General features: G+C 35.2%; 1 protein-coding gene across 1 annotated transcript in view; it reads left to right on the top strand.

Annotated features, from left to right (window-relative positions):
• The window catches only part of CFAP47 (cilia and flagella associated protein 47), a 260595-nt gene that overhangs the window by 208493 nt on the left and 25719 nt on the right, over nt 1-26383 (top strand). The window contains exons 58-60 of the mRNA XM_062488108.1: nt 14736-14895; nt 15522-15613; nt 19655-19807. Of these exons, the coding sequence (XP_062344092.1) occupies nt 14736-14895; nt 15522-15613; nt 19655-19807 (405 nt within the window). The remainder of the gene's footprint in view (nt 1-14735; nt 14896-15521; nt 15614-19654; nt 19808-26383) is intronic.

Genomic DNA, 26383 nt, shown 5'->3' with positions numbered 1-26383 from the left:
CTGCTTTCATTCTTCCCTAGATATTTTGTCATATTATTACTAAGATTAACAAATTATTCAAAATATTTTTTTATGGGAAACATAATAAATTATTCACAATCTCGTTAAAAATTGATATCTTCCAGTTACCAGGGGCAATTTGGATTCCCTGATTTACTTTTCTGTCACAAAGCCTGAATGATTAGGTAGGGCCTGTTTTGTTTTGATAAAGCCATTGGGATTGTACCTGCCTGAGTGTATTTGCAAAAAGAATTCATAACAGTAGTACCACTTTTCTCTTATATGTCCTCCTCTGTCTCTCTCTCTCTCTCTTCTCTTCCTTTGCACACAGGATCTTTTACCTTTTACAATATTTATGTGAAATCATTCTTGTTTACTTAAATCAGATTGATACCTTCAGTCATCAGCATTACTAACAATCTTGCATTTTATAATATTATTTGGATTTAACCGATATTTATTTCTTTAAATGCATTGCTGATACCAAGCTCAAAAAACCCACCCAAACCAAGACAGGAAAAAGAGAATGTGGGCACTTGGGCTGTGTTTGCTGTGTGTGAAAGATGAGGATGTGCTGTATCTGGAACCCAGACTTTGCCTTTATTTCAATGTGATGTTTTTCTTGCCCATAAGCCATAGTATGTAAGTCAACAGAGATGATTTTGGTATTAAGTAATGAACATCATTTGTGTGTTCTTAGAGAAATGCAGAACCAGGACTTACATTGCAAATAGCTGAAAAGTGTTTGAATTGTGACCTTTACTGTAAGAAGTAATACCTCAGAACCATTGAAACATGCAGCACAAAATTCGTCATTGAACATCAAAGTTTTTGTTAACAATGTACATAAGATGCTTTATTACACTCATAGTCATTTGGTCTAGTATCATCTGCCGAGTGGAGGGAAAATAAGCTTACTTCTTTGCACAGTAATGGCATCTTTTGAGATGACAGCACATTTAAAGGGTCATGAGAGCAGTGCAAGAGGGTTTTACTTTTTCAGATTCCTCTTGCTATGACATTATTTTTTCCATGCAGTAGTTTATGTGCAAGGATTTTACTCTTTTTAGTGTTAATAAGGTAACACTAAGTGAAACCTGTGTTGGCAAAAATAGTTAAAACCTCTGAAATTTAGGTGGGTAGTGAAAGTGCACTGAACTTTAAGGGCTTTCTGCATTCACATCTTGTTAAGGTACTTAATAATTTTATTTTCACAAATCTTCTCTTACTTGAGAGAAGGAATTCAGCATTTTAGTCATTTTAAACCAGGGAAAAAGTGGTATAGGTGTAATAAAAGTTTTCTCCTACTAAAGCTGTGGTTGTTTCAAAATAAATCCAGAGGCTTGAAAGGTAAGAAGATCCTCTTTCTCATAATCATTTGGTGAAGCACTGGGATTTTGCTACAAATTTTCAAACAAATTTTTATACAAAGCCCAAAAGGAGACTTAGAATGAAAATTATCCCATGCAACCATCAAGAGGTCTGTGAAACTTCGTGATGTGACTATTTCTTTTATCTCTAAATTGGAACTGTTAACTGCCTCTTTAAGGTGTTAAATTCAGTCTAGTTAATGTGAGACATTTTTGTAATACGTGAACTTCAAAAATGAAAATAATGTTTTTGGATTGTCTTGGTGCCTTCTTGTATTACAAGAATGTTTGGTACACTAAACTATAGTATTGCAACAATTTCTGATGTTGAATTGTCTTTTACCTGATTTCTTCACAAGCACTGAAAATCTCTTATAAATTAAGTAATTTTCTCCTTCAGAAAGATACTAAGATTAAACAAAGATTATATGTCCATAAAGATTTATATCTATTAATTACAGGTAACACTGCCTTTTTCACAGTGAGTGCCAGTAATTTCAGCTAATCTATGAGGTTTATTTCCTTTTTTATTACCTCTGCTACATACAACCAGCAGAACCCAAAACTTGAATTGCATGATGTCCTCTTAGGGCTGTTCCAATTTCTTTTTTTCTAGCCATTTTCTACAATTTTCTCTTTTCCATTAAATAGGAAAATAAGAATGTGATTTCTGAAAAGAACCATTTTCCAGACCTGTATGAACAAGTTTGCTATGTGCACAAACAAGCAGATCAGTTTTATCACACATAATAGCACATGACACTAGACAATATAATAGCTTGTCAGTAGCTGTCGAACAAATTTTAGATAATCCTTATCTTTCCAGCTTACTTTACATCCCTTCAAATGAAAAATCAAAAACTGTGTCCTATTAATCCTTTTTTCTTTACCAATTTATCCCTTTTTCAAATCAAGAATTAATTTTTGTGTTATTTTTTTCTTTGATCTACAGATTTACCCAATTCTCCCAACTCTGAATTAAGTGGAATTGCCTTTTTTTCTGCTTTCTGGTACATCTCCTTTTTGATAGCAATCTTATTGATTGAAGAAATACAGGGGTTTTTTCAAAACTTCTTGAAGCCTATTTACTTCTAGAGTCCTTTTATTTGGTATTCAGTGTTAATTAGCCTGGGTTGCCTTTCACAGTTGCTGTTCATCTTTACAATAAAAGCATGTTTAAATGATTCAGGATGAGTGAGAGATTTGGCGGTCCCAAATTACTTAAATAACCAAAGAGAATTTTGGTGGCAATTTATTTGTCCTGTCTCTCTAAAAAGCAGAATGTTGGTAATGAAGCATTTGCTGTTACAGAAAAAAATAGGGATTGAAAACAAATGAGTGTTATTCAGTAGACAAATTAAAAGTGAAACTATTTTTGACAATGAGCTTAATTAACTCTCAGAACAATTCTCAATGATATGTGGAGGATTCAGTACCACTGACAAGTTTTAAATCAAATGGCTGTGGTTTTTTTTTAATTAAATTCTCTTGTTCAAGAAGAGTTATTCAGACTGAACCTTGATTTTTTTCAAATGAGTTCTGAGAAATCCTATGTATTTAAGTCAAGTTAGTTGATCATAATGACCAAAATGTTTAGCAGTGAAGAAATGAAAAAAAGATCTCTGCAGAGTTCTGGATAAGCAAATAAGCTTTAAACATGCTTTAATATTACAGCCCAAAATGAAAAAAAAATACTTTGAAGTTTCTGAATTAACATTTTCAGAATTTCCTTTATAGAATTTTTCTTATTCTTTTGCTACATCACGATGAAAATAGGGTCAAGAAGTCAAGTACCATCAATAGATACAAACTGTACAAGCTTTCTTTTCTTTGCCATTGTGGCCTATTGCCTCTAAAGAATCAGCATTTTAAGGTTTTTTTTTTGTTCATTAATCTATATACAAAAGAAGATATCAAAAAGTAAAATAAATTTTGAGACCTAATATATTCAATCAGAAAAAGCTATAGACTGTAGGAAAATGAACTACTGTTTTTAACTCTTTTTTCCTACTCTTCTCCAACTCCTTGCTGCTATGTATCAGAAAATAAACTATTTTTTTCCTTTAGGTTGATACCAAATGACAGTGTGTAAAGATCTCTTCCTTTTCATCTTTACACACAGGATTTTTTTTCCTCTGCTTTTTCTTCAGTTGGCACCTATGACAAACAGCTGTTGGGAAGTGCATTTGTCCCTACATTTCTTCAGTGTCTGACTGCAAATCACTTGTACCTTGAGCTGCTTTAAAGACTAAACCATATGGAGAGAAAAAATGTCATAGATTTGAAGTCTGGCATCTTCTTGTTTTGTCATATTTAAAATTTATTATCTTGACTGATTAAGTAACTTACATGAAAATTTTCATTGCCAGTTACCTCACCACAAGTTATTGTCAGAGGAAGTTAGAGTTACTGACTTAAAATGTCTCCTTTCTATTCCAGAAAGGTATTGTAGTTTTATCTATGGCTGTATTTGAACTTAGTTTTAGAAAAGAATCAGAAATGATCAGTTTTCTTCCTTCCTGAATCAAAAGAAAACTGGTCTCTTATTGGAAATTCAGTTTGTGCAAAATAAAAAATAAAAGCTAAGTTTTAGACATTTGTTTTGTATTTCATTTGAAAATGAAGTAGTTATCTTGCTTCCTGAATCTTGGCTGGTAGTATATGATTTCCATTTCTGGATTCACACAGAGGTACAGGATCTGCAGCAGCCACCCTTGTTCAGAAACACTGAAGCTCCCAATTACCATTGGGTCACCCAAAGCCTGTCTTCTGTATGATTCAGAATCACCCTGACACTGTCAAGTAATTTGGGCCCTTGGTCCCTTCGAGAATATCTTACTATTAATTCCCACTTTTAGGCTTAATTTTATTTGTTTTTCAAATCTAGTTCCTTTCCTACATGTTTGCTTCTAAAAATTTTGTTCTTTTTCATGAGGCACTCAAGTATATCCCTCTGTATTAATCTCTGAATTTCAGAGGTCACCAGCTCATATATTTATTGGATTTTTGGAATACTGATCACTGTTTGCTCTAAATTGCAGCTGCGGGGGTGATTTTAGCCTTGTTCACACAACAGGAATCAATGCACAGTCCCCAGCCATGAACTGCTAATTGTCCTTATGGCTGGGAACTCATACCACATTTCAACTGCCCCTCAGGGAACCAGGAGAGTTGTAATAATTATCATATTAACCACAGAAATTCAAGGCTTCAGTATTGCGATACTTAAATGAACTCTTAGTGAAATCTAAATATGATTTGTAACTATACCTGAATCTGGCAGGTGAGTAGCCATGTGTCACATTCACTTATCCAGCATCTCCCAGATCTTTGTAGAAGGGTTAAAATATTTCTGGATATTTCTAAACTGATGTGTCCTAACGTGGTGCAGTGGTTGGGTAGCAGGAATGTACATAACCAGCATGTGGGATCACGCTGACAATAAAAGATGATATTGTGTAGACATGTGAATTTTCAGAGTTTGAAAAAATGGATTCTGTCAGAAATCATTACTTGTTAATAAAAGAACAAGTCAATGTGAGTTACCAGTTTGTCCATAAAAATCAAAAATGTCTCTGAAGTAGAAAGGCACTCGACAGCTCAACAGAGTTTCTTGCTAGAGAATATTGCTGATGTTTTTCTTCTGTACTTCCTCTAGGGACAAATTATTGTACTGTGATGGTCTTGATAAACTCTGGAGCAGGTTTTGCATGTCAATGAGAGCAGTCAGAACATGAGATGTATTCAATAAATTGTCATCCTAGAGGTATGATTGCTGTCCTCTGTATGAGGCCACTGCAGTCAAGTCAGTACGCATTCCTAAAAATAAGATACAATCCAACAGCAGTGACATCCAGGCTATTGTTTGACTGCATTTTCTCCTGACCAAGGAAGTAATCAAAATGACACCCTAATAAATAGAGAAAAAGAATAAAGGGTTTTTGTCTGCTCTCAGGGATGTACTTTTCTTACATAAAGTTTTACGAATTTAGTCCTGCAACCTTGTTTTCAGAGCACATGATTTTTATATTTTTTCTTTTCACTTCCATAGGCCACAGGAAACATCTTGAACTCGTAACTGGCATTCGGAAGAGAAAAATACTTGGTTGAATTGTCTATTGCTGTTGGTAATGTTGCAGGGTATTTCTGTGTGAAGTCCACATTATTTGAAGACATCAACTCCTAGCTAAGTCCCAAATGCTTCAGTTACATTGCAGCAATATCCTAGCTGACCTTTAAATATTTTACCTGTAGGGACAAGGACAAAGAACTCTATCTGAAAAACTGTGAATAGGGGAAAAGTTTCATTTAAGGGCCAACTTTTGGAATAGTTAAAGACTGAACCTGCAGGTCTAAAAACTCGTGCTCTGCCTAAGGACTTCTAAGGAAATGAAAGAATTTTCTTTTGTGTTTTATTTCCTCTTCTTCTTTGTAGGTAGGAGCTTTATATATATTCTCATTTAAACCAGATTTATTCTCAGATGGAATAATAAATGTAACTAATTTCTTCAGAATTTTGGAATCTGGAGATTGCCTGCTGACAAGTGTCATGGGTTAACATTGAGGCTGGCATTGGCTCATGTTGGATTTTAGCATGTTGCACACAAAACAGAGTGGGTCAAAAGGATACAAAAGTGGAGCAATAAAAGTATTTGTCTAATTTGATAGGCTAAAAAGAAGTTACTGTTAGTCCACTTACAATAATACTGCCGTTCATAGCTGTGAAATATGTGTAGCATATTGTGGGTTCTGTCATTCACTTAACTACTGTTTTATTACACAAGTCAAATTAATGGGCAAATGTTACTTTTAAAGAGGGATTCCTCTTACCATCTTTCTCTATTTACTGAGTATGAAGAGACCAAAAAAAATTATGGAAATCAATTCTGTCTTTCTACAGAAACCTATAAAACCTCAAGTGACAAAAAGTGCATTTGGTAGATCCACCAGTATTATGAAAATACATTTATATATATATATATATATATACACACACAGACATATAATATGACTCACAGTCACATTTCCAGTTACTGTCTGCTGTATGAAGTGTGATACGTCTTCTGAATACTTGTAGCAAGCAGCACAATTTTTGGTTGTATTTAACAAGTAGAAGGATGTACCAGCACTGGTGTCACTAGTGATTTCACAACACTGCAGATTTTTATTACAATCTGCCATAGCTTCAGAATTAGATTGTCCTTTCAGAGATCAGACTAAGACATATATATATCCGTGAAGTTTAAAGTGAAAGTAAAAACATATATGTCAAAAATAATCAGATACTTGACATATGTCAGAAATTCAATTACATCTGAACTGAGGCAATTACAGTTTCCTTTCAGGCATGAACTCAAGACACTTTTGTGTATGTTTCAATCTAGCAAAAGATTAAGAAATAAAGAAGTTGTCATAGTCTTAATTTCCTTGCTAGTACTTTATCTTAGGGTAACATGAACTTTTCTTAAGAGAGAAAGGACAAAGTTTTTTTTTTTTGTTTGTTTTTGTTGTGGCTGGGCACTAAATTGAAAGTCACACTTGTTTAAGAAGCATATTCCATTTCTTGTGTGGCTCTTGCATTTTCAAAATATTTGTGTGGTGATTTTCTACTTTGTTGAGATTTTAGGCAGGTTGTAGTCGTGGAGTGTTTTGTTATACACAGAACTAATGCACTGTAGCAGAGGAGCAAGAGAGGTTGAGTGGGTGTAGGTTTTCTGTTACCGAAGTAGAGAATGTAGGCTACTGTTTTTAAAATTATGGCCATCTTATCACTCCACTCAGCGCTCTGCATCCACATTGAGTTTATGGTCTTTCTTCCATATAACTCCTTATCAATTAATCTCTCTTGAGAATGGCTATTACGTCTTCTAGTGTGCAGAACTAAAATGCATATTTAGCTAAGGAAAGGAAAATTGACCTGCCCTGAGTTATACTTCTCTACTGTTTATTCTGTCCCAAATGGAATCACTCAAAGAAGAGGTGTAATATTGCATCTTTTACAGTGCTGATTTGGAAAAGGTTTTGCATTTTGACTTTGAAGTTTGCCTCCTGCTTTCAGTGACTGTGGACCTAAGACATTACTATGTTGCAGACATTTAGGTTTTGGATGCAAGCATGATCTACAGAGTTTTATCAACATAAAATTGTCATCAGGAAAATAAGGATGATAAACAATTTAAAACTATATGAACTGGTCAAAGGAGGATGGGGTAGGTCTACCAACTGTCAGATTATTTCTTAGGAAATAAATAGATTTGGAAAGGGAAAGCAAGAGAAACTGTCAGTCCACCATGAAGTTTTAGAACAAGTGTTGGACAATAAGGTAATAGAAAACTTGCTGCTTTCATTCCTGATAATTCTTTGCTCCTTACTCTTATTTCTTTAGCATGGCCTCTGCCAGATGTCTTTATTAAATAGTCTGGCCTTCTCCACACGTTGCCCTCTGTCTGCCGTGGCTTCCTTTTGGGTGTTATTGTCTATGCCTGTTAACCTTTTGCTGCTTCCTCAGGTGCTTTGTTTGTTCATTTTTCCATCCCTATTGCTGAACTATTCCCTGGTTTTACAGTGATTTTCCTTCTCTGACATTTGCCTCGTATTTCTCTGTATTGCTGGATTCAGCCTTGCTTCCTTACTGTGCTCATATCCTTCATTTGGATGTGTCTTTCCTGATGTGCCACCTGACTGGATTTCTGTAAAATGAACCCCAAGCCCATCACCCCAGCACTTCTAAAGGAAAATTGCAAAGCTATCCCATGGTGTCAAGACAAGTGCATAAGGTAGCAACAGAGATGTAAAATATAATTGAATGTGGCACCTATATGAATGTTGATCCATTTTTTTTTTTGATTTTTAGATTGGTCTGTAATACCTACCTGGAGTCAGAACTGTGGGTATCAGAGCTCAGAGATAAGAGGGGTGATATATGATAAATTAGTTTAGGGTTTTACATGATTTTTTGTATTACTGCAGAAGATTATTACATCAAAAATATATAATCACATGTGATTGGGAAGTGCTGGAGACTTTGTTGTGAAATATATTAAGTGGCAATTTTATATTGGGATTTAAGAAACTTTTTTATTTAGTCTCAAGAGAATGTGACTTCCATGACCTCTGCTAAATCGGGTGGTTTTTTTAAGTTTTCTCAAAGTTAAAGGTCTTAAGTATGATTTGCCTTGTTTTGGTTGTCAGCAGAGAAATTAATTACTGTACTTTGCAACATTTTTTTCCTCAGTGTGTTTAACCACTGTAAGCATAGTTGTTACTGCACTTAAACAATAAATACATATGTGTTTCTGTCAAAATAATTGTTTTGATTTTTACTGGAACTGCACTGTAAGCTATTAGTTAGAGAATGATAATTTTATAAATGGAAGGAAAACTTTATATTTGGCCTTTTAGACATGCTTCATTTCAAAATGAAATAAATTGCCTTAAATGAAACAAAATATTTAATTACTGAGCGCTGTTCTCAATCCGTTTATTTTAATATAAATAGTAAGTGTTTAACTTGTATCCATTGTTTTGTACCAGAAAGAAATTATTCTAAATGAAGTCTCCTAATTAAATAATCCAGGTCTTTGCCAGCAGTATGCAAAATTGTATTAACACAAGATCCATAAAATGATGAACAAATCTTATAAACATGTTCTAATACATTTTACTGTGTACTTATGGTAGTGATGTTGTGAAGCCTTTATTTGTGCCATGTCTTTCTTAAAGCAACTTATAAAGTTTTAACCAGTCATTTGTGAAATTGTTTATTAGAATCTGAGCTGCATATTCATGATTTAGCTTTTACAAGTAAGTAATTCATCAGCTCCAAGGGATTATATTATTCTGCATAAGTACCAGAAGGGAGGGTGCAAAAAGGAAAGAAAAAGAGCTCTTTACAGTGGTGCCCAATGACAGGCAACATGGAAATTCTTATCTGAACAAAGCGAATGATTTGGTTTTTACTGCAAGGAAGATTGAGCACTGGAACAGGTTGCCCAGAAAAATTATGGAGTCTCCATCCTTAGAGATACCCATAACCTTTTTGGACATGGTCCAGGTAGGTGACTTTACATGGAGAGAGGTATTGGACCGTTTGTCTGTCAGTGGTCCATCAGCTTCAAGTATTCTGATATTCTGTGAAACTTCCAGAGGAAAGGGAAAATACAACTCTACCTCTTGGTGTAAGTATCCATAATTCCTGAAGCAAAGAGTGCCCTGAAATGCAATCATTGTGGACCATCTGTGAAAGGAGCCTCTCTTGCACCCCACCTACCTAAATGAACTTTACCGAAGGAAGGAAAATGATGATGCAAATATTAAAATATGGGATGATGCAAATTTAATTTTTGTCATTTTGCATTATTATTTCATTAGTTCTTTTACTTACCTATTTATATGGAACTTGAAATACCTTGAAATGCATTATGTTCCATTTTATTTTTCCCAGAGAACATGCATATAGGAATATCCTGCTTCTTTGCCTTTAACTGCAACCAAAATCTAATTATATCAGGGTGATCTCTTGTTCTTGCCTTCATGCTTTCCCTTTGCAGGGTGCGCTGTTTTTCATATCACCTGCAATTCACTGAGAAAAGTATCTGTGCCTGGTTTTGCAAACAAGGATGCATTTTATACGAGTTCTTAAAAACAGAAACAGGACAAAGCCTAGTGGTCTATCATGACCTCAGAATTCCAGAATTACAGAACTGTTTAGGTGTAAGGAATCTCTTTAGATTATTTTCTTCTATCCAAACCCTCCATGGCTCAAGCAGGGTTATCTCCATCGGGTTTCCCAGGACCATGTCCACTCAAATTTTTGATATCTTCACAGATGGAGGCTCTTGGCTGTTGTGTGATGACTGCCAGTTCAGAAAATTTTATTTATGTTTACTCATTGAGACTGAATAATTATAATACTGATGTAGCAGAACTAACATAGGCTTCTACTCTCACAGTTTTTTAATTAGAATCCATAACAAGGGATTGTAATCGTGTTTTAATGAAAGGGAATAAAAAATTCAAGCAGCCTCATTGGAAGCACTAAGAAAAAAAGAAAAAGATGCAAACAAAAATGAACCCACCCTTAATAAGAGTCAAGGCAGAAATGTTGTCTGTTCTTTATTAAACTCCTGGGATTTAGCAATGAAACATTTCTGGGAGAGCTCTATAAAAGATCTTAGTTTTCATATGTGACCCAGGATTTTATCTCTTCCAGCAGATGACAATAAATTAATATCTAGGCCTGACTTTTTTTTATGCATTTCAGATACTGGTGCATTGGCAATATCTCTCTCTTTACTATCTGATATCAATTCTCCTTTTCTCAGTGAGTTCCTTGAGAAGGAATTAGCAGTAATTCCCCAGCTGCTGTCTATGAATATTTTGGAGGTTGCCCTTTCCAGATTCTGAGGATAATAGGAGAAAACAGACCTAATTATGCTGGGCTGACATTTACATGGCCAGTGCTATTTTTAGCAGAGCTATCTGTGGGTTTAATTGAAATGCTGCTATAGTAATTTTAATGGAGCAACTATCAAGAAAACAAACAAACAAATAAAAGTGCCCTCTCTAAATTATTCTCCATGAGTCTTCAACGAGATATTCTGAGCTCTCTTTTCTCATCTCTTTTTCAATTAGAGGAGACTGAACTGAGTGCTCTTTTTCTGGGTAAAATCAATGGGAGGCACTCAGATGCTACAGAATTAAGAGTAGTGCATTAGAGAGACACACTTCAACATCTAGAAAATCTACCTGCAAAGCACCTTACTAATATGCAAATTACATGGCTTTAGGTTAAAGTTCGGTGGGAGGATGACATATTGCAGAATATTTTGTTCCTTTCCATCACAATTTTATCACCATGACACTGCCTGGTATTTTTGCTCTTAACATTTTTCCTAACCTACTGTAGAGGCAAACTGCATCTTTACCCATCTGTATTCCTTCCAAATAGCATCCCAGCTATGGGTGTCCACTGCTGCTTTAATTTTAGCTCTCACAGTGCTGAGCTTTCTAGGGCTGACACAGAAGTTACACAGAACTCAACCACAGTGCCATGTTCCGAAGAATTGCAGCCAGGAACTTGAAATACACTCGTTTTGATTTATTATCTAATCGAGTTCCGAGTTCTAGGCTCAGTGCCTGAGGAATCTTTTACAGAATCAGTGATCTCCAGCAGCCTCTGGGGAAGCTAGAGGCAAGGCTTAACAAAAGGTTACCTAAAAATGAAATGAGGGAATATGCAGAGCTCCACACTCTTCTTTGTCAAGCAGTTGACTCAAATTGTGGCCCTTGGTTTGAGTCAGATGCCTTCAGTCTTTAAAGGGTCAGCTGACCTTACTCTGCTGACTTTTAGTGTTTCCTAATGGACTGTAGGACAGTGAAAAAGGACTGAGGTGTTACCAAAATCCGGCCCAAATCTTTTTGCCAAATGTGATATACCTGTGTTCAGAAAAGGGGCTTGCTTTGGATTTCTTACAAAGAATTTGTGGATACTCTTTGGATTAAAATAAATACACGAAGACAAGGGATCAGCCATTGGTATTAGTTTTTGGTATCCCTGGCAGAGTACTTGAGGTCCCCAGGCAAATAGGAGCAAGTAACACTGATTTTTATTAAAGTTGTACACAGAGCTATTTTCTGTGTTCTAGTCCACATTCTCTAAATGGGAAAGAAAAAAAAGTAAATTATTTTTGCTATTAGGCCTATTTTATCTATCTTATTAACTATCCAAAATCATAATGAAATAAATCTGTATTTGCAGTTAATGATCAGTTGGTTAGTTGACAGCTGCAGGCAAGCCTGGTGATATAAAAATTATCCTTATTATTAACATCTTCTATTAAGAAGATTTTTTATTAAAAATGTGAATGCAATCTGTTTCAACAGCAATGTTATAAAATTTGCATTTTCATGATCTTTAATAACAAATTTTCTACCAGAATGACCCAGAATGCTATCGTATGTATTCTGTATTAAAATCTATTTTAAAAAAACCACGGGGCTCTGTGCTTTAACAGGCATAATCAAGCTACAGTTCAAAATATCTATGTAATGTACGTAAGTAGTTATAAGTTTACAGTCTGTTCTATTTCCCATCTGTTAAAAGCTTTGCAAATTATACTTAAGGATATGCTGTAGTTGTGTTACAAAGTGTTTACGTTATTTTGGTATCCATGTATGTGTGGGTTCAAGGCAATCTAATTGCAAATATATCCTGAAGTATAATCTTCTGTTTTAAAGATATGGCATGCCTTTGTCTTAACTAGACCAGAGAAAGCCCAAAGTGGGCAAATCCCAGCAGAGAGCTGACTCTTCTCTCACTGGGGGAGAATAGTGTGTCAGTGCTGCAGTGGGTTTCTGATCCAGAGGGATGGATCCTCATTCAGATGTCTTCAGGAATATTGCAACTATGTCTGATATCAGCTTATTTATTTCAGATACCGGATTTAAAATGAGTTGCTAATTTTAAAAGATTTTCACTTCGACTGTGTGGTTGCCATATGTAGATATAGTATATCTTTTAAATTTGGGTATGGGCTTGATAGATAATGCCTCAAAGATCTAAAGAAAAATGCTAAATCTTTATCAAAATGAGGATTTTTTTTTTCATTTAGATAGTAACATTTTAATGGATTTTTAGTTAGGATATTTTCAAGCTCTTTCATGATACAAAACTTTTCAAGGAATTATTTCAAAGGCAAATTGCTCTTGCCATTATGAACTTTTAAAAGTACACAAGAATGAAGCAATTACAAATGCAAAGCAGTTGGTTAATTTTCATAATTAGTATATGATAAACCTGTTATATACAGAAATTCAGATATGTTTAGGTAAGAATTTCCTAGGGCTTTTCACATTCATTATAAAGTGAGGCAGTAGTCTATATTTGATGTCCTGAGGCCTTTTTGACTGGAAGAGGTAGAAATCCTGCACAGTTGTGTGGTTCTAAATATTCCCAACTTCCCTAATTTAAGATTTATTTTCCCATCTTATTTTGTTTGTTTGTTTTAATTTAAGACAGTTTCTAGCAGAAAGCTTAACACCCATAGACATTATGATTAAATGCTGGTGGGGAACTAATGCAGATGAGGAGTCCAGACTCTTGTTCTGTATTTTGGAGAGCTGTTTTTTCAAACCCTTCTCTCCTTCCCTGATGTGACTTCAACTTTTTTTTTTTTTGTGGTCTTTCTGGCCATTCCCGTATTCCAGTCTGACATCATTTTACTCAATCTCCCTACACTTCCTCCTTCATTTCCAAACTTCTGTGCATCCACCTTTTTTTTTCCATTTTGTCCTTCCCAAGACTGCCTTATAATTTCCCTACCACCCACTCTTTTACAACTCTCAGCACTGAGGTCTTCACCCTCGAGGAATTTGGGCTGTAGGAAGGTGACCATTTGTAGCACCAGGTAAAGTTTCCCTGCTGACATTCTTTGAGCACGAAGCCACCCGTGGTGACCAAAGAAACAATCCCAGGAGGGTTCTGCATGTCCCAGGCAGGGTGACTCCAGCAGATCCAGTCATTCTCAGGGAGTGATACCCACAGAACAGCATCAGCTTCTACTCATTGTAGAAAGTGTGAAATATTATCACAAAAACTGATTCAAAGCATAATACAGGAGTAGTTATTCATAATTAGGAGGATTTTCTGCAGATAGAATTAAAGCTGAAACCCTAACCTGGAAGTGTCATTTCCTGCAAATTCCAAGACTTCTTTTCAAACAATGAGCTTTATAGTTAAAAGACTGCTTTGCTTGTTCTATCCTGTGTAATCTTTCGATTATTTCTGAAATAGCTGAGGTAGATGTTCTGACACTTGGCAGACTGGCAAGTCACTGGGAAAAGGCTCTTAAAGATTCAAAATATCAGGCTACCTTCCTTACAGATAGCATAAATTTAGTTGTTTTTGGTTTTTTTAGCAGCAAAATCAATCAGATGAAAAAATCATATGGAAAAGGCATGGTTTGTGTAAGAATAATGATTCTTTAAAATATATTACAGTTGTCTTGAATGTGAGCATTTGTTTTTGGATTGATCTTTTTTATACAATGTTACTCACAGATGTAACCCACAGCTGAAAAAAGCATCACTTAAGCCCTATAAAATCATAGGATTGACATGTATGTGTTGTACATGATCTCTGAATATTAAATGTGGGATATTCACTTAATTGTGGTTTTATTTCATATTTTGCAGGTTTTTTTTTTGTAGCAAAGGCAAGGTAAAAAAAATGGAATTTTTTACATGGAAAACCATACAATATGATAAAAATTTTAGCAGTGATTAAAAAAGAAAATATACAAGTAAAATGACAGAAAATATTTTGAAAACTTTCAAAATGTCACAATAATCTGTTCCATCTTGCAGGAATCCGATTAGCTCCAAAAGAAAAACTGGAAATCCCTGTATTATTCATGCCAGCTGAAATGAAAATTTATAAAGCAGTGGTGGTAATACATGTAATGAGGGAAAACGGTGAAAACTGGCCTTATGTGGTTACTGCTGAATCAAATACAGACTTAAACAGGTAATTTATTCTAATAGGAAAAGGAAAAGTAGTTGAGGATGCTCAATCCTATCATCATTTATCCCATTGACTATTCATGTGTAGCTCCCAAGGGCAGTCCAGTGTCTGATTTTGAGGGCAGTGGGTATCCATCAAAAGCTTTTAATGTACCCTGCAAAGTATGCAGATCCAGGGTAAGATTTCTGTCTGTTTTAATACCTACCTATTCTTGCTTTAAATAAAGAAAATGTAAAGTACTGGATGATGGTGCAATTATGAGTATTGGGGTACATGAAAGCTCTTAGGTATCTCTGCTTTTTCAATATATTTGGGATAATGATTCTCATCCTGATATATTTATGTAATTCATAAACTGCAGAAACTTTATCTCAGTGTAAACATAACCTGACAGAATGCAGATCATGCCAAATGTTTTCAGATCTGTAATATTCAAATCCACCAAGAGGATCTAAGTTATACCTGGTATAATTTCTACCTTTTCTATTTAGCTGGATTTAATTTCATATTTTTCTCAGATATGGTTAGAATTACAGCATATAGAGTCGAACCTTTGCAACAGCTCTTAAATCTAGATTAATTTGGAAAGAGAATTTTCAGCCATCTAAGTGATACTCTTGTTTTTCTAGAAGTGTTACTGTAGGAGAGAATGGGAAAACTCAGGGAATACTCTGGATCTATCCGATTAATGGAATGTCTGAAGCACCACAGCAGAAATCAGGTAAGTAATGGCTTGAAAAAAGTTTGAAGAATATATTTTAAAAAGTAAAATCACCTGCTTGATCACAAAAATCTGCAGCAGCACTTGGCTGTATCTTAAAAAAAAAGATAAAATCACATTTTAAAAATAAAAACTTCTCCCACTTCCTAAGCAAATCTAGAGTGTTACTTTGTTCTTATTGTGAATAAAAGCAGTTGGGGGCACTTGTAAATCTTAAGGCCTGTGCCCTTCAGTGCCCTTCAGTGTCTCAGTTAATCCTGAGTTTGAGAACTGAAGGTAAGGAGAATGAAGGAGTGACTCAAGGGTAGACTTCCTCTTGCATACCCAGAACACCCTTCTGGAGAATCTGCAGGGTAAAAAATATTGGAGTAGATGTTCGCTGATTCTCTAAGCCTTGAATTTAATGTCTTAATCAAAACCAGACTATGAAGTAGTGTGAATAGGAGTAAGCTTTCCTCTTGCTCCTGAGAAGTAAACTTGCATTAAAAGATGAGTGACATTCTGGGAGGTTTCTTGCTTATTTTGGGGATAGTAAATGCTTATATATTTGACCATCTATATTTTTAAGGTGTGATATAATTCCAGAGCTATGAAACAGGAAGTTGTGAACAGCTTTTTAAATCTATTACCCTGAAACTACAGCCCAAGGTGTAAAGGTGGGGCCAGTTCTATACCAGCTTGTCCTTACAACTTACCTGTTGTTGACTGAATAATTGAATATAATTAAATATACTAAGATACATGAAAAAATTCTGGAAAAACCATAGAGAAAGATATTTGCACTGTCATTAATTTATATTGCTTAAGGTCTCTTTACTCGTAGACAAATGCCAGTGATGTGGTATTAATTAGAACTTTCATCTCTTCAATTTGCACTTTAATACCTTAAGGAATGAAACAGAATATTATCATGTAATCAACTGTTGCCCAAAATGATGGCTTTAATGAGTCTCATTAGCATTAGAACGATGTATATTAATGTCGATGTTTGTTGTGTTATTTAAAGCTGTTGAGTAATTCACTGGCACTCTTCAAGATAAATCTCCCTTTTATTGGGCTGTTGCTTTCATTGAAATCACAGAATCATTAAAGTTGGAAAAGACCTCTAAGATCACTGAGTGCAACCATTAACCCAGCAGCACCCAGTAGCCACTAAGCCACGTCCCTAAGCACTACATCTCTGGTTTCTGAATATTTTTAGGTGTGATGATTCCCCTAGTTCTCTGGCTACCTTGTTTCCTCACCTGGCCACCCTTTCCATGGAGAATTTTTTCCCAATATCCAATCTAAACCTCCCTTGGCACAACTTGAGGCCATTTCCTCTTATCCTGTCACTTGTTACTTGGAAGAAGAGATTGACCCCCACCTGGCAACACCCTCCTTTCAGGTGGTTCTAGAGATGGAGATGATCTCTCCTGAGCCTTATTTTCTCCAGGCTGGACACCCCCAGCTCCCTCAGTCGCTCTTCTTAGACTTAATCTGGAGACTCTTTCCCAGCTCAGTTCCCCTTCTCCGGACCAGCTCCAGCCCCTCGATGTCCTTCCTGAATTAAAGGGCCCAGGACTGGACACGGCACTCATGGTGTGGCCTCACCAGTGTCCAGCACAGGGGGATGGTCACTGCCCTGGTCCTGCTGGCCAGCATGTTGCTGATCCAGGCCAGGTGCCACTGGCCTCCTTGGCCCCCTGGGCACACCTGGCTCATGTTCAGCCTATTTTTACCAACATCCCCAGGTCCTTCTCCATGGGGCAGCCTTCCAGCCATTCTTGCCCAAGCCTGAGGCATTGCCTGGGGTTGTTGTGACTCAAGTGCAGGACTCAATAATTTCAATATAAGTTATGAATTGAAATTTTTAGCATTCATGAATTGCTTAAGTGACATCGCTTCTGTATATGATCAGAAGCTCATATACTATCAACTTTTAAGTAATTTTAAATTCCTAAATGCTTTTTTAAAACAGCAAAACTAAATTCTATTTTATATATACATATATATATATATAAGCATTGAATTAATTTTGAATACATATTGTTCTTTGGCCATCAGCATGTTTTGTTTGGCTAATATTTTTTCCTCAAGGAGAAACTAGGTCTTTCAAGAATGTCCCAGAAAACAGAAGTAGATGTTTGTGTGTTTATGGAATTATCAATTCCTACCTTGATTCTGAAAGCCTATGGTTTTCAGTTAAAATGGGCATTTATAAAATACGTACATTGTAAGGTATAAATCCAAAGCAGGGAATAACCAGAGATCTACTTTAAAAAAATAAATAAATAATGTTCGAAAGAGTATTATCATCTCTGCAGACTTTTATCAGAATTGCCTGGAGGCTACAAGTTTCTGTGTCAAAACCCCAAACTGCTTTGCTGCTATATTAGGAAGTTCATCTTAGGGTCATTCTTATTTGCATCTTAATATACTTAAACTTCTAGAAGTCACTTGTCTTTCTATCTCATGAGACCAATTAAAATGCTCAGTGGTCACAACCCATGTACTACATGTTAAGTAGATGATACCTTGGTTATCTTATAAAAGTGATTACAACTGGAGGATCATCTGGAATATTCTTTTAATTCTTGTAGATTGTAGACAAAGAAGCATACAACAATTTTAATTGGAGGGGACCACTGGGGGTCATCAATCCAACCACCTGCTCAAGGATAGCTAGCTCAGGGACTTGTCCAGTCAAATCCTAGAAATATCTGAATTTTATTCATAAATATTACTTAGCTATTTAGAAAAGAGAAAATGTAAAAAGAATTTTTGTAGTAAGATGAACTGTAGAATAGAAAATGGCAAAATATGCACATAGTAATCTGAAACATTTGGCAAACTAGTTGAATACAGAGAATGTATTATTTTTTTAAATATAAGATCATACAAAACAACAAACAAACAGCACATCTTAAACAAAAAGATGTGGCTTTAACTATTTCAGTAACTGTCCCTCATGGAAATTCTAAGAGATCTCTAGAAATTACTTACACCCTGTTAAACAGGGAAAGACCAAGAGAGAAAGGAAATTACCTGAACTTGTGTAATTATCTACTTTTCAGAGGTATGGTAGTGAATAAAGTTCCAGAACTGAAAGTTGAAGCTAAATAAACATTATATCAAAAAGGGTTTCCTTCCTCTTTTTTTAAACACTGCATAATGATTCAACACAATATAGTTCCAAATTATTATCATTAATTCATGATGTTAACTTCAGTTAATTTTTGAAGGAAGGTTGGGTCTAACTCTGTTGAGAATGTCTTTTAGACCTTGAAACTGTTAAGTATGAGGTCAGCTGTTCTTTTTCATGTTGATTCCCAGAACTCTGGGAAGTTCTAGGTCTTTTCTTTGGGAAAATATTATTTTCAGTGCTTTTATGCTTTTTCAGTGCTTTTTTTGTGCCAATAAATATGAAAGAACAAGAAAAAATACCTGTTGAAATAAACTTTATAAAAATAGTGTAAAAGCTAAAACCTAACAACTTTGTAATGAAAAGGACCTGCTTTGGAAGTGGCAAATTAAAGTCACTTACTGAACGGAAAGAAGTTTTATGATGCTTCAAACAGAAACTTGTGCAAGAATGCTTTTTATTCTGGCATATTTCTATTCAAGATGAAGTTTGAGTAACAGTATTCTTAAGCCAAGAAAGTAAAGAGTAGCTAAATATTCTTTTATTTAATCTTAAAAGCTTTAATCTTTATGTTTTGGTTTTTTTCAGTCTTCCTTTCTTACAGGCATATTTCAAACTGTGCCATAATTCATATTAGCAGTTGAACTAAAATGAAGATACATTTAATGATTAAAGATGAGAGAAATTTGCAAGTGCTGTTGGGAACTAAATGAACAGATTTTGTTCATTTAGCAATATTTTCTACTACTTCACCACAACAGAACAATAAGAAGTAGAGGCTGGGAAAAGCTTTTAGTTGTCTTGCTCCTTATTGGAATTCTGTATTTCTCTAAGCACATTTAGCTTCTGTGTTTAATTGCTTCGTTAAAATCAAGATGCCAGTGCTTTGCAAGAGAGATGTTTTTGCTTTTCTGTAGTTGTGATACGCTGTCAGGCCAGGCAGAGACTGGAGCAGAGAGCAGAGCTGCTGCTGATTGGTGTATTGCCTGATGCCACTGTTCTGCCTGATGCAGGGAATTCTGCCGTGCTTGATATGGATGAGTCGTCCAGCACCCCAGAAATAACTGATGGTAAGAATAGTTTTGATATCATACTGTTTTAGGAAAATTTCAAATAAGTACTTCACAGATGTGCAGCTCTGCCATGGCAATAAGAGGTTTAGGCAAAATTTCCCAGTCCATATTTGCAAGTATAGGGAATTTATTTGTTTAACTTTTTGTCTGCAGCTGTAGGCACTGATGAACCTAAACCTTCCCATTTTTAAAATTTAGCTTGTATGTGAGACTTGCATGCACACAACTTCTCCTTTAAAAGACAGTCCAAAGTCTTAAGTTAGAAAAAATATGTCTGTGTAAGCATTGCCATGAGACATTTATCTGCAGGTTTATAAGATGCATTCCCATCAGCAGGTCAATATTGGTATCCGAATGGATTGAAGAAAGAGGACTTTTTGAAAGATGTGATAAAGCTGTGTAAAAAAGATAGCATCCACTTACTGTTAATCTGCTGAGAACACAGTGAAAATCAATTTATTCAGATACAGCAGCTTTTCAAAATATACCTCTCCTTAAACAGAATGGTACAGCATACAAGTAGCAAGGAAAGAAGGCTTGTTACTGCTGTATCACCAGTATTTCTGTTACCAGTCATAGTCACAAATTTGAAAATTGTGCACCTTGGAAACTTAACAGTCCATTTTGGGTTCAAAGTCATCCTCCTTTATAAGGAGAATATTATTTAAAAATTATGACACATAACATGAGACAGACCAATGTGTGATTAACTTAGCTGTAGATGAGGGGAGGGATTTCATCTGTACTCTGACTTTTTTCAAAGTAGTAAAAGGTGAGTTTTCAGATGTTGCCAAAATTGCAATCTCTCAGGTAATTGGTTGGAAGGGCAAGCAAACTTGGCTTTTGTGTCCCATTTCTGCCATTAACAGTCTGTTCCAACAGAGGCTTTGCAGGAATACCACATTACAGAAAATGCCCTGCCAAGTAGCAGAAAAAGTGAATAGCTGTAAAAGGTAAATCAGGATGCATTGCACCCTTCCTAGAAGACCAATTTTCATGCAAACATGCACGTGCTCTGCACACTGATCAACATAATCTCATATCAGCAATTACTGTCCAGATCTTTAAACAGATTTTATTTCTGAAAGCTTTTAAAATAGAAGGAGATCTGAAATTGAAGCATATGATTACTGGTTGGCTAATATTCATAATCACTTTTTAAAATTTTATATTTACTCATATTGCAGTGTGAAAGATAACTTACTTCCTGGGTGTATTATCATCTTATGCGCCCATGTTACAAAGTGATAGTGGTAAATCCTGTAAAGCAAAAAGATGTGAAGTTGTCACTGCACATTCTTCACTCGTTGGAGAACTATAAATACTATTATAAAACTTTGTTCAGCCTTTTGAGAACAGTTGTCCATCAAGATACAAAGGCACTTTCCTTTTCTTTTTATCATAGAGTGACAGATTTAGCTCATTATTGTCTGGTCACATATGTGTGGGCTGCCCTAAGCACACCTGGGCTATTTCCCTCCAAAATGGTGGCATCTGAGTAGATAAGAAAAACATGCAGAGTGAGCAAGCTGAGGCAGCATTTTGAGTCTTGCAGATTCATGATGTCTAGTTCTTGTTTTATTCATAGAAATAATTTATTAGCACTGGCTTCTGCATATGCCACAAGACATTGATTTGGGACATTGCATATTTTTAAGTAAGAAGTCTGGCAATGAAGTGTTTTACACCATAGGTACTAAGATCATTTTTAACACTGTGCTTTTCGTAGTTTTCAGTGACATTTTAATACCATTATTGATAGATGAATTTGAGGCCTATTAGGAAGCAAATTAAATGGTGCTATCTGAGCTTTCTGCAGTCTACCAGTAATAACATAAATAAAAACTTAAACCTTTGAGATAAGTGTCTGGCACACTGTTCTTCATTTTTTTCTCTTCTGAAAGAGTGATTCATCAGAGTGCCTGTGTGATGTGTAGTAAGCAGTTTTTACGCCCAAGGATAAATGATGACAATTGCTGGCAGATGAGATTTAAGCAGCTAATACTGTGCTTCAGTATTTAAATTATTTGGACAAGTATAAGTTCTTGTAAAGTGAAAAATATTCAAGCGTGTCTTTTACATAAAACATTCAATTTCATCCAATACAGAGATGTGCATTTGACACAGAAAGCTACTACAATTAATTAAGAAAGAGGGTGCAATCTAAATACTTAGCTTCAATGACAGTTTCTTGTTCAGCAGTCAGCAAAGTTCCAGGGATCAGATAATGAAAGCTTAATATTTTACACCTAGCAAGTACAGTATAGTCCTTTTAAAAATAATTTTCAGTTGCATTAAATGCATATTTTCACCCTAAATGTATTTTTCATCTGTTTTCTTACATATGGCTCTAAAGATATCTTTTTCACTAAAGGAAATTTAAGAGCTGAGATTCATCCAAACAAGTGTGAAGTTTGCTATTTTTTAGTTTTAAGTATTCAGTGGAGAATACAAACATATTTAATTTCCCACGATCTTCTACAAAAAAAAAAATCAAATATTCACAAATCAGTTATGGATGTTTTGACTGACATTTGACATTCAAAACTTTGTGTGTTTGTAATGGTCCTTTGTAACCCCTTCCTTTCAATTGCTTCAGTTTATCTCATAAGGCAACCATGAGGGCTGAGTGCTTCTCATTAACTTCCCTCATCTTTATTAATTCATAGCTCTCCTCACAGCCTGGCAGCTGAACTTAGCTCCTTGCTCCTGAGTTCTTACTTCTGGGAAGGTTTCATTTCCCTCAGAGGGGAATAGTGCTGCCCAGGTTCTGTGGGGTTGCACAGGTACAAGCTTGATTTGTGTTATGACCAAGTTTTAGAGTCATTCTGAACTCAGACTAAACAGATGGACAGTTCATCTGCACCTGAGAGTGAAATAACATTTCCAGACATGCTAATCCATAATGTACTTTGGCATCCATGATACAGAGTGTATCTGTACCCTTTGTTTCACTGTTTGTAAATCCTTTCTAGCAGCTACTTAATATTATTGAAACTCATCAGATTATACAAAAGGCTCTGTTTTCTTTCATTTCGTTAAAGCATCTTTTTGAAACCAGCAAAGAATAAAAACATATCCAAACACACATGAAAAAGGCATTCTTTCCATCCCCAGCAGGATTTTGTGTTAGCCAGTGGTATGGACTACACCAAAGTCCTATTTAGCATGATGGATCTGGATCAGGAGGCTTACCTTTAAGATATAAGGTCAATAAAATTGGGTTTGACCAAAGAAATCTTTGGAGACAAGGTATCTTTATAGACTTGATCTCTCATCCAGAGATGTTAATGTGATTGCTGATAAAGTATAGCAGGTTAATACTGAGAGCAGTATGACGAGGACAATAATGATGAAGATGGCCCTATATCCTACTTAAGCCATTCCTATGTTGTCAGAATAACTGTGGCATTATTTTTGAAATTATCCTGGAGGATGAGAAAATGAAAGCTATATAAATTAGATTTTCTTCCTATGCAAGAAATAAAAGAAAGGATAACAAAGTGTTTGTTTTGGATTAAGAGTTGATGAAAGCAGTGATTGATGGTAAAATGCAACTGTTGACAAGGGGGTGAACCAACAACTGAGACACTTTGTTATGGATTACTGCTTTGTCGTTTGGGGTGAGAGCAAAGCAATAATAGAGAGCTAGTAAAAGTCAAAGTATAAAGCATCAGAGGAGAACTGAAATTCCTAAATGGATTATTTTTTCAGCTACATAATTTTTGTTTACATATGCCTGTTTGTTTCTTTATTTATGAGTGAAGCATGGGAGAGATTTGATGTATTGTTTATTTCCATTATTGAACTGAAAGAATGCCAGGCATTTTAATGAAGAAGGTCAAATAGTTCTTGTTAGTATACAATGCTATCACTGGTTCCATTTAAAAAGAGAAAAAAATACAGCACAATTTTTTATCTCATGTGTAAACCCTCCTACTTCCATTTCTTAATATAACTAGAAAAATAGCAACAAATACTGGCAAAAAAGAACTTGTGATCTGTGAGCAGGCAGTTGGGAACTGCTTTTTTTTCTGTTTACAGTAGTCACTAATTTCTGTTTCCTTGCCATTTTATAAAACGTTAAATTCGGTAAGCCTTAAGAATGACAATCATCATTATGTTAAAATTACTTTCTTAAGCAAACTTATGCAAAATCATGCTCACTTTAAATACTCAACACTTAAACAGAACTAGATCAATTATAAACTAATCTGAAGTTATTTTTTCAGCTTCACAAAATTGCCACAACAATGAGTAATACAAACCCAGAAATAATGAAATTCTTCCAGGTGCTGCTCTTCAGTAGATCCGGGAAACATGAGAAGTCCAAAAGAACTGATTGACTAGCCCAAATAATGTCTGAAACAAGAACACACAAATTGATATCCCTTAAAATTATTTGAGGTAGTGGATAAAAAACATGTAGGGAATATAATTAGCTGGAAGAGTGTGTTAATTACTTTAATTGCTATGTGTTTGTGAGTGCTGCTACACTCTTGTTTTTTAAAGATATTTTGCAGAAGCTTCTGTAAATCAGAACCCTGGCCAACACAGCTCTATAGGACCTTAACTGTCCTTCTGGAACATCATAATACCTAACAATGATCTGTGTGCATTAATTTCCACTTTTTTCTGAATTATTTTCTCATTATTTATGGGACACCAACAAAGCACTGCTAGTCAAACCTCTTCAGATGCAAATTTCTTACGTTTTTCTGTGATAGTGGTCTCCTGTCTCTCAGCTGTGTTTGAATACATTTTGTCATACAAAAGCAGAGGATTTATGCACTTTAATTTGCCTCAGCAAATTTATCTGACAGTCACTGTAGTAAAACACCATATGCATGCAACAAGCCTATCCCAAATGATATTCCATTTCCAGGTTATTACATCCTATTGTCATTTCTGTGATAAAATTCTTTGTCCTTGTCTTCTGTCTCTGAAGTTGCATTGTTCAAGTTCTGTTGTTCTTACAGAAAATGAAGTTATTATCTCTAGATCTCCTTCATCTCTCCTGCTCTACACAATCCCAACAGAACATGGCACAAAAAATTCCACAACAATTTTGTTGGAATATATAAACATTCCCCAGCAGTTTTGTAGAATGCATAAAACTTTATGTTTTTAAAATTACTGCATCAGACCTGTTGTTCTGACACCTTAAGAACAATTTGATCTGAAGCTTCAGAGATACAGGTAGATAGTGAAACTATAAGACAAGTAAATAGAAGTTATATAGAATCACCACAGAACTTTGAATGAATTGATAACCTTGAATCATCACTTTCTCTTCAAGCCAGCTGTGGAGACAAGAGTGAAAACTCAGATTTACTATGCAAAACTTTTATTAATTCTGAAACTTGTTTTGTATGCAAAAGATAACACATGTGGATACCTCCCATGAGATGAAATGTCTTATATTAGAGGAATTTACACTACCCTGTGTGATAGATGTTCTGTCTTATGTGGAACTGAATGCAATGTGTTGGGTAAGGAAAAGGAAGCAAATGAATATGACCCTAGTGATCAAGTGCTGTGTTCCACTCTCTGTGGCTCACTTTTGTATATTAAAAAAAGACAGAAGATAAAAAGTGCATGCTTTTGTAACAGACTGTAGTATAGTGTAAAACTGTTAAGAACTATTGAAAAAATGATGACATGGGTTTTCAATTTAGCCTCTGTGTGTGCCAATTCAAATAGGATGGTTAGGTTAAAAGTCAACTTGATTTGTTACTGATTTCTGTGGGCAACACTGAGAGTGAGGCAAATTACTCTGGATGCCATGGAAAAAATAATGTCTTTGTGAATTAAGACTAAATCATGAGATATATTCCTGAAGAAGCTGCTTTGATGTTTCTGTGCCAAGGTACAGATGTGATCTTTATCTGCCAAAGTTTCTGGGTAAATGAAGACATGGTTAAATTAAAAAGGGAACTTGCTGAAAAAGGATTATATGGTTATGAAGAAATAAATTTTAATTGTTTCATTTATAGCAGCATACAGAGTGGGGTACAAATCTGAGTGGAAATCCGGACCAAAGGTGAATAATATGAGATCCTTTGGGCTGAAGAGAATCCTTTTTATTTTTCTGAGGTTTTTGTTTCAACTTATTATGCAAGTAATCTGAGAATAAAGAAAGCATTGAAAGGGATGTATGGAGGCAGAGTAAAAAGAGAATTAGTGAAAAAGGGATTCGGAGAGAGAGAATACATGGAAACAAGCTTTAAGGAACAATACTAGATGAACACCATGTGTTTCATATACATGAAATGGGTTCACAAGCTTTCACTTCATTCACTAAACTATGAAGTGTTTTGAAGAAACACATTAAAAAAAAGGTGGGGGAATGCTTTTTGCTGCTTCTTTACAGCTGAAACTTGGTTTAGAAATAGATAACTCTTTTAAAGTAGTGTCTCGAAAGAGAAAAATTAGGAAACAGAAAAACTGAATGTAAGAGAAAATTTAGGAAAGTAGCATTCCTGTCAGTTGCTAAAGGATTAGGCAATGGGATGCAGGGTAAAAAACAAAGATGTGGATAAGAGTGGAATTTTGTAGAGCCTCGAAGATATA

The sequence above is a fragment of the Cinclus cinclus genome, chromosome 2 (genome assembly GCF_963662255.1).
Source record: "Cinclus cinclus chromosome 2, bCinCin1.1, whole genome shotgun sequence".
In the NCBI taxonomy this organism is placed as follows: domain Eukaryota; kingdom Metazoa; phylum Chordata; class Aves; order Passeriformes; family Cinclidae; genus Cinclus; species Cinclus cinclus.
The sequence above is the reverse complement of the archived record's forward strand: the minus strand, read 5'-3'. Positions and strand labels throughout refer to the sequence as shown.